Raw genomic sequence first — 7,896 nt, forward strand, 5'->3', positions numbered from 1 at the left:
CTGCCAGCTGGGAGTTCCAGCCCCACGCCGGGTGTAGAGACGACTTACAACTAAATCTTACCAAAAAAACCAAAAACAACAACAATACTACAGACAATAAAGAAAATTTTGGAAATTCTGCAGGTAAAAAGCCGTCACATAGCATCGCACACTCCAGAGAAACGGCCCGGGACAGGAAGAGCCAATCCCCGCTGCCAACTTCATGGTCAGTTTTAAGGAACTGCGCAGCCCGGTGGTTGGGCCCGAGCACCCCTGGGGCAGGGCCCCGCCAGCAGCGCGATGACAACCGCAGGTTGCTGGGTGGCTCGGGCGGTGGAGCGCGGGGCCCTTGGTCTTAGGATCCTGGGTTCCGGCCCCACGGTGGGTGCGGGGCTTACTTTATTTTTTTTTTAAATTTTTATTTATTTATGATAGTCACAGAGAGAGAGAGAGGCAGAGACACAGGCAGAGGGAGAAGCAGGCTCCATGCAGGGAGCCCGACGTGGGACTCGATCCCGGGTCTCCAGGATCGTGCCCTGGGCCAGAGGCAGGCGCCAAACTGCTGAGCCACCCAGGGATCCCGGGGCTTACTTTAAAAACAAAAAACAAAACAAAAACATTTTTAAATATTTTATTTCTTTATTCATGAGAGACCCAGAGAGAGGCTGAGACCCGGGCAGAGGAAGAAGCAGACTCCCTGCAGGCAGCCCGACGCTGGACTCGATCTCACGACCCCAGGGTTATGCCCTGAGCCGAAGGCAGACGCACAACCGCTGAGCCCCCCAGGGATCCCCCCCCCCGCCAAAATTTTTTGATTACAACTCACTAAAAGCTCAGGTGGTAGGACGCCTGGGGGGCTCAGCGGTTGAGCGCCCGCCACAGGCCGTGATCCCAGTTCCAGGGAGCCTCCTTCTCCCTCCGCCTGTGTCTCGGCCTCTCTCTGGGTCCCATGAATAAAGAAATAAAATCTTTAAAAAGTAAAATAAAAGCTCGGGTGATGGTTAGCATTTTTAAGCAATATTTCAAAATCTAGGTGTGCACATTTTCTTCAGCTAGAAAGCTGCGGTGCGCTTCACGGCCGGTGCGGCGCAAGCGTGACTCCCGGGCCCGGAGCGCAGGCTCACCGGGTCCCTGCGGTACAGCGTCTTGCGGTCGTCGGGGGGAGCCGGCCCGGGCCTGGGCCTGCAGCTACGGGGAGAGACGCGTCCCCTCCGACCTGGGCGTGGGGGCTCGGCTGGACCTGAGCCCGGCGACTCGAGCCCCCTCGGGCCGCTCGTCCTTGACCGCAGGGGCCGGGATGCGCACACCCGCAGCGCCCTGTGCCTCCGAGTCGCTGACCGGTCACCGCCTCCTGGCGACAGGCCTAGTGGCCTCGTTTGCGGCGCACCGAGGTGCAGGCGGGTGCCCCCCGCGGAGCCCCGCGCCTCAGGTGAGAACAGAGAAGGGCCGGGCTTGCGCCCCCCAAAGCTCCGTGGGAGCCGCGAGCGCGCCGTGATGTCGCCAGACGGGGCCTCAGGCGCTCGGGGCGCGGCGCGGCGACGCCAGGCGGGAGTCGGGTGGGAGGCGACGCTGGCGCGGGCGGCCGACCGCGAGGGCCTGGCTTTTCCCTGAAAGGGCGGGGTCCCGTCACCCGCCCTAAGGTCGCCCCTCGACCCGGCCTCCGGTCCCGTCACCTCGGGGAGCGGCCGCGGGCGCCAGTGCACAGCTGTGGCCACCGGGGGGCAGCAGCGCTTCGCTGCCGGCGGCTCGGGAGCGGGGACGCAGCGGCCCCGCCTCAGAGCGGCGACCGCCACCCGCCCGCGGCCGCCCTCCCGGCGAGCCCGTCCGCGCCCCCCGAGCCGGGAGAGCAGGGCGCGCCCCGAGCTCCGCGCCCGCCGAGGGACGGGGTCCCCCGCAGGCCCCCAGGCCGGGCTCTGAGCGAGCCCGCGGCGGGCGACGCCGCTTGGCCCCGCCGACGGGCTTAGGCATCGAACAGTCGAACCGCAGGCTTCGGGCCGGGCCGGCGGGGAGGGGGGGGCGGGGGCCGGCAGGTGTAAGAGGCGGCGCGGGCGGCGTGGACGGGGCCGGGACCCGGGCCGCGCTGCTGCCGCCGTCGGGGCCCTCGCGGGGAGTTAGGGGCCGCGTCCTGGGGCCGCTCCTCTGGGATTCGCCGCCGCCTCTGCCCCCCCCCGCAGGAGGCCCCGCGCCCCGGGCAGGGTGGGGGCTCCGGGAGCGGCGGGCGGCCGAGCCCGAGCCGGGAGGGGCCGGCTCCCCATTCTCGAGCCTGGCCGCCCCTCAGCGCTTCGGGAACAAGTGACGTCATCCCTCCATATGTTTGCACGCGGGGCTCACGACGAAAAGTGCCCTGTCCCCCCCCCCGCCCCCCCAATAAACCTGCCTGCCTCCTGAATGCACGTCTGTGTGAGGCTCGAAAGGCGGGGAGTCCCCAGGGCAAGCAGCACTGCCCCCTCTGTCGCCACCAAAGCGGCTCAGCAGGGCCACGGCCGCGGGGTCCTGGAGGTCACTGCACCCGGCCTCGGCCACCAGGAGGGCCAGCGAGGGGACACGTGGGGAATAAGGGGGGAAGCCCAGGGAGGGCAGCCGGTGCCAACCCCTCCGCCCCCGCGCTGGGCCGCACCGGGAAGAACCACTCGGCAGAAGCCCAGAGGCAGTGGGTTTATTCTGGGCTCCAGGGGACCCCCCACCTCATTCCCACCCGCCACTGGACAGGGGCGGATCTCCGGCCAGCGAGGCCCCGTGGGCCCTGGCTCCCGGCAGGCAGGCAGTCTGTGTCAGAGGTGGAGGCCGGGGGGAGCCGGGGTGCGCAGAGAGGCCAGGGGGCTCTACTTGCTGCCCGCCATGATCTTGAGGTACTGCAGGGCGCGCCGAGCAGCCTCCCCACGGGCCGCCTCCCGGGTCGTCGCGGAGCCGTGACACACGGTGGCCGGCTGCGTGGACAGCTCCACCAGGCACTGGCACAGCCCGCTCAGGCTCAACTCCTCTGGGGGCGGAGAGAGGACGGAGGCGCGTGGGCCGGAGGGCAGTGCGGGCGGGGCGCCACCCGGTCGCCAGGCCTCCCCAGGACCGAGGCCCACACAGGCCCACTCGGGCCAGGCCCCGCCAGCCCCTGCCTCCCCGGCCCTACCGATATCCAGGTAGCTGACGTGGAAGGCCTGCTCCTCGGACAGCTCGCTGAGGACACTGCAGCAGGCAGGGCCCAGGGCACCCAAGGCGCCCAGGGAGCAGCTGCGCAGGGACAGGATCTTCTCTCCCACGGAATTTCGCAGAGAATCCCAGGTGCAGCCCGGGCCCCGGTTCCGAAGTCCATCGAGGCGGGAGCCCACACCCTGACGAGGCGGGCAGGTGAGAAAGGTGCGGCCTCGGGCTGAGACCCGGCGTGGAACAGACGCCCGACGCCCCGGAGAGAAAGCCCGCGGGTGAACGCCTGGCCAGCCTGCCTCCCCCTCGCCGCCCGCTAACCGGTGGCCGGGGCCCCGCAGCCTTCCTCACTCTCCGCCCAGCGCGCCCAGCAGCCCCGAGCCAGGGGCCAAGCAGGAGCACGGACAGGGGCCCCCGCGGCGGCTCATCCGCGTGCCGGGCCCAGGCCCCCAGCGGCCGCCCGGCCCCACAGGCCACTCACGATGGAGAAGTGATCGTCATCGGGCTCTGCCTCGGTGCCATCCCGGGCATCCAGGGGCACCGTGTGCACCCGAAGCAGCATCTTGGCCGCCGCGTTCCGCTTCGCCAGCTTTTTGGAAGTGCCGCTGCCTGCGTGGGGGAGAGGCTGCTGCACTGGGCTTCCCGGGCTCTCCACCCAGCTCAGGGCCTTGGGCGGGGCCCCCTCGCGGGACGTGCACTGGAAAGAGCCCTCAGGCGCTGCCACGGCCCCGGGCCCTGGGCAGCAGGAAGGGGGGTAGCAGAGGGGCTAGGAGCTGCCCGCGCTCCCGTCTGCCCAGTTACCGATCTCAATGAAACGCTCCACGCGACAGGTCATGGTAAACTCTTTGCGGTGCGCCGGCCCGGACTCCTGGGTCACCGTGTACTCAGGCAACCGCCAGCCCTTCTGCACCACCAGCTCCTTGGGAGGGAGGAACGGGGGCGCACGAGGCTGAGTGAGGACAGACCCCCGGGCCCCCTCCCTCCCTCCCGCCCTAGGGGAATCAAGGGGGTGGGAAAAGCCCTCCGAACGGGTAAGAGCCCCACACAACTGCCCTGGCGGCCCCGGGTTCAAGGACAGACAGGCATGCACAGGACGGAGGCCGGGGGCACACCTGCAGGGCGCCAACAGGATTGCACTCAGACTGCTGAGGGGAGACGGGGGGCTGCGCCTCCATGGGGGGGCTCCTGAAGGAGGAAGGGCCGGGCCGAAGTCCATGGGGCTGTCCCTTCTGCGGTGCCCAGAGTCCCACGCCCTGCGCCGGTGTCCCCGCTCCCATCTCCCTGGTCCCCGCCAGGCGGGCAGCTGTCCATGCAAACACCCAGCCTGCTTCCTCCCTTCCCCACCCAGGTGAGGTCTCCTCCAGGGCCCAGGCCCATTTGGACTTTCTGGAACACCGGACCGTCGCCTTGCCAGGACAGTGGGAGGGGGGCTGTATATCCAGTCCCTGGAGGCACCTGATGGGAGGCACACACAGGACCATCACGTGGCCAACTCAGGAGAAAATGGGGCCTGCAGGCCCCCTGACCATGGCCAAATGTCCTCTCTGTGGCTATTTAAGAATCGTGGATTACCTCCTGTCCCAAGAGCTTACCAACTGAGGCAAAGTCTTCAAATTCTGGTCCCCAACTATTCCATCCTCTGCTTACTCTCAGACTTCCTCCTGCCTGACCAGCCTGGGTCCAAAGGCTGGGGGGCCAGGAGCCGGGACCCCTACCTCCCCCCTTCAGGCAGGCAGGAACACAAGATACCTGGTTGGAACAGCAGATGGAACAGGAGTAGCAGCCGCTGCAGCAGTAAAAACTGGAATGTCCTCAGGCAGTGAAGAGTCTAGGGGAGAAAAAGAACTTCCCGAGGGGAAGGGGGCCTTTGATTCACACCCATGTGGGCAGGGGTGGGGTGGGGAGTAGAGGGTGGGGACCCAGGTCCTCCTGACCTGCCCGTCCCCTAAGAAAAGCCCTTCCCACTGGAGCCAAAGACTCAGGGAAGCTTAACCACCACCTTCTGGGATCCTTTGCTGCCAAACACTGGATCAAAGCGACTGAGACAAGGGGAAAGACGGTCTCTTCCTACACAAGAGCCACGGAGGCAACAAACCCCAATGTAAGTGTGCAAGAGGGGAGGACAACCTGCTAGAGAGAGGAGGCGTGTTGGGGTGCGACCCCTCTAGCCTCAGCCTCCGCCCCTTTCCCTCCCTAGCCTGGGCCCACACCACAGCCACAGCCCCTTGACATCCCCCCCACAGGATCCTTCACAACAGCGGGAGCCCTGGAAGCATCCCGCCCTGTCCGGCCAGGTCAAGGTGGGCAGAGGAGGTAGCGCAGGGGCCTGGGTTCCTGGCCGGGTCTCTACGAGGCCTCGGCTGGTCCTCCCTCACCTGCTGTCCTCCAGGGCCGGCTCCAGCATGCTGCCCCCTTTGAGGTGTTTGAGGGCCACCTCAGCTGCCTTGTGCTTGGCTGCCTTCTTGCTGGGGCCCTGACCTGAGAGAGGGGCGTGGGCGATACTGGAGGTCACTAGGAGGACAGAAAAGCCGGCACCCACAGCTTCTCTCCTCAGGGCTGGAGGGAGTCAACCAAGCCCCTCTCACCACCTGCCCCTGCCCAAGACCGGAAGTGCTGCGCTAATTACTAGAAGGGAGGGCTTCTGCTCCCCAGAGCTCCCCAAATCAAGCCACACCAGGCACGACTGCTCTGGAGCTCAGACACCCTGGGCAGAGACGCTTTCCCGGCTCTCCTTGCCTCTGGGAAGTGCTTTCTTTTCTCTCAATACATAGAGACGTCTGGGAAAGTAGAAAGAGGGCAGGCTCCGGAGTCAAGGCCCCGCTCCGCCACTTCTCAGGCCCGGGACCTTGCACCACTCACATCCACCCCGAGCCTTGGCTCCCTCATATTCAGCTCGGAGGTGCTATCCCCCACATCCCTGGATTAGACTGCGATTTAAGACGAACTAGGAATTTGGTCAAGCACCTGGAACAGAGCCCAGTGCAGCAGGCACTCACTCCTTCGAAACTTCGCGGAGAGTTTGGTTCATCCCGTCTTTCTCCTCTAGGATGACGACAATGTGCCAGACCCCTCTGGCGGTCCTGCTTGCTCCTCTAACTCTCCGGAGTCCTACCCGCCTCCTCAAAGACCCGTTCCCCCAAACGAGTCCGTGGCTTTTCCCCCTGAAATCTCTCCTTCCCTCACTGGCCTTGGAGCAAAGGACTGGGGAGAGACTCCAGGACACAAAGCCACCAGGGCCCTGCGGATGCACACCCCAGCCAGGCTGCCCAAGCCTTCCTCACCAGTGCAGCTGGTGTCGCCAACGGTGACCCGGAAGGTGAAATTAGGCTGGTGGGCTTGGCCCTCGGCTTTGAGAAGGTCGTACACGGGCGTCTTCCCTATTCTGGTCCCATACTCCTGCAGAAGGCTGATCGGGGTCTTGCCCGGGTTGGCTGCCAGCATTTGCTCTATACTGGGGGAGGCGGGGGCAGGGGGTCACGGACCCTTATCACACCTCCAACTCTGCGCCCACCCGGCCAAGCACTGTCGTATCAGACCCAGGCACACTATGGGGGGACACGGGTCCAGGGGACCCCGGGCAGTACAGCACACATTGGCTGGGTTCAGTGTGGAGTAGAAGCGGGCTGGAAGCCGGGTCCACGGCCCCCAGAGCACGCGGGCAACGCACTGTTCCTGTCTCAGTTAAGCAGGAGGAGGATCCTGCACCCCAGTGCAGTTAGGAGGTGCATGTCCCCACACAGTGCAGCCCAGGGACCCGGTACCCACCAAACGCACTGAATGTCGGGAGCACAAAGCCCAGTGCCCCAAGTGCAGTCTGGGAACCGGGCCAACCCCAAACTATTTAGAGCAGGAGGCCGTGGCCACTGCCGGGGTGCATGCCGGGAACCACGGCCCACTACCCCGGTGCTTGCCGGGAACAACCCTCGGGCCAGGTGCATGCTGGGGCCGCGCCGCTACCACCTCCGCGCCGCGCCACGCTTCTCGCCCGGCAGGGGTCGGCTCGAAGCGGCTCACCTGGGCAGCCCGCAGCCCGTGGTGGTGCCGGAGCCCTGCTCCTCTTCACTCATTCCCACCTCCGTGCCCGCGGGCCCCACCGTGACTGCAGCCTCCGCGCGCCCCAGAACACCGCCGACGAGCTAGGGCCGGGGCCGAGCCCCGAGTCGCGGCCGGTCGGGCCCGCCGCGGGGCATGCCGGGACATGGAGTCCCCCGCCCACCCGCCTCCCCGAGTCTCCATCGGGAGGGGAGCCGCCCGCCCCACAAGCCCCCGCGGGCGTCGCCCGGGGATGCGGCACCGCCTCCTGGGAGGAGCGGAGCCTTCCACGGTGGCCTCCCGAGCGGAGGGTGGCTTTGTGTCCGTGTGTCCGTGTGTCTGTGCGTGTGAATTTTTTTTTTTTTTAAATAGCGTCCCGCCTCTTTTCCGCGTCTCCGCTCCCCGGAGTGGGCATGCGCGGGAGCAGAGCGGAAGCGGCTGGGGGCGGGGCGCTAAGGCCTAACCGGAGCGCCGGGTCCGCAGGCTCCCGAGGAAACTACAGAGCCCGGCAGCTCGCGCGCCATCTTTGTCGCCGCGCAGGGGCAGGCGCAGGCGTGCGCGGAGAGCTCCGCGATAGGATTGGTCGTGTCCGATTGCGCTGGCTCGCTCTAGGCACGTTGCGATTGGTTACTGAGCCTCGGGGGACGGGGCCAGGAGCGAGGCAGCCCCTCGGCCCCGCCCCTTTGTTGAGGAAAGGCTGCGATTGGTCCAGGGAAGAGGGGCTGTCGCACCCTGGCTCGGCGCGGG

At 66.6% G+C, this 7,896-nt stretch overlaps 1 protein-coding gene across 3 annotated transcripts; it reads right to left on the minus strand.

Annotated features, from left to right (window-relative positions):
• Positions 1 to 2,619: 2,619 nt before the first annotated feature.
• On the minus strand, positions 2,620 to 7,321 carry TARBP2 (TARBP2 subunit of RISC loading complex). Of its 3 annotated transcripts, none has more exons than XM_077869854.1 (9): positions 7,132 to 7,321; positions 6,399 to 6,568; positions 5,493 to 5,595; positions 4,867 to 4,962; positions 4,230 to 4,302; positions 3,919 to 4,036; positions 3,599 to 3,726; positions 3,104 to 3,305; positions 2,620 to 2,959 (listed from the first exon to the last, which is right to left on the minus strand). In XM_077869854.1, exons 1-9 carry the CDS (start codon positions 7,182 to 7,184, stop codon positions 2,802 to 2,804), a joined length of 1,101 nt encoding a protein of 366 aa, XP_077725980.1. In that variant the 5' UTR covers positions 7,185 to 7,321; the 3' UTR covers positions 2,620 to 2,801. The 3 variants fall into 3 exon arrangements, with proteins under 3 accessions (XP_077725980.1, XP_077725981.1, XP_077725979.1); XM_077869855.1 differs by having other exon boundaries at positions 6,399 to 6,563; positions 7,132 to 7,295; XM_077869853.1 differs by lacking the exon at positions 7,132 to 7,321 and adding an exon at positions 6,883 to 7,038.
• Positions 7,322 to 7,896: the final 575 nt, after the last annotated feature.

The sequence above is a fragment of the Canis aureus genome, chromosome 25 (assembly GCF_053574225.1).
Source record: "Canis aureus isolate CA01 chromosome 25, VMU_Caureus_v.1.0, whole genome shotgun sequence".
Taxonomy (NCBI): Eukaryota; Metazoa; Chordata; class Mammalia; order Carnivora; family Canidae; genus Canis; species Canis aureus.

Coding starts and splice junctions, on each gene's coding strand:
- TARBP2 (XM_077869854.1), bottom strand. CDS start 7,184: ATGAGTGAAGAGGAGCAGGGCTCCGGCACCACCACGGGCTGCGGGCTG. Junction 4,963..5,492: donor CCGGCCCTGGAGGACAGCAG/GTGAGGGAGGAC, acceptor CCCCTCGGGAAG/TTCTTTTTCTCCCCTAGACT. Junction 3,306..3,598: donor ATGACGATCACTTCTCCATC/GTGAGTGGCCTG, acceptor CCGCCTCGTCAG/GGTGTGGGCTCCCGCCTCGA.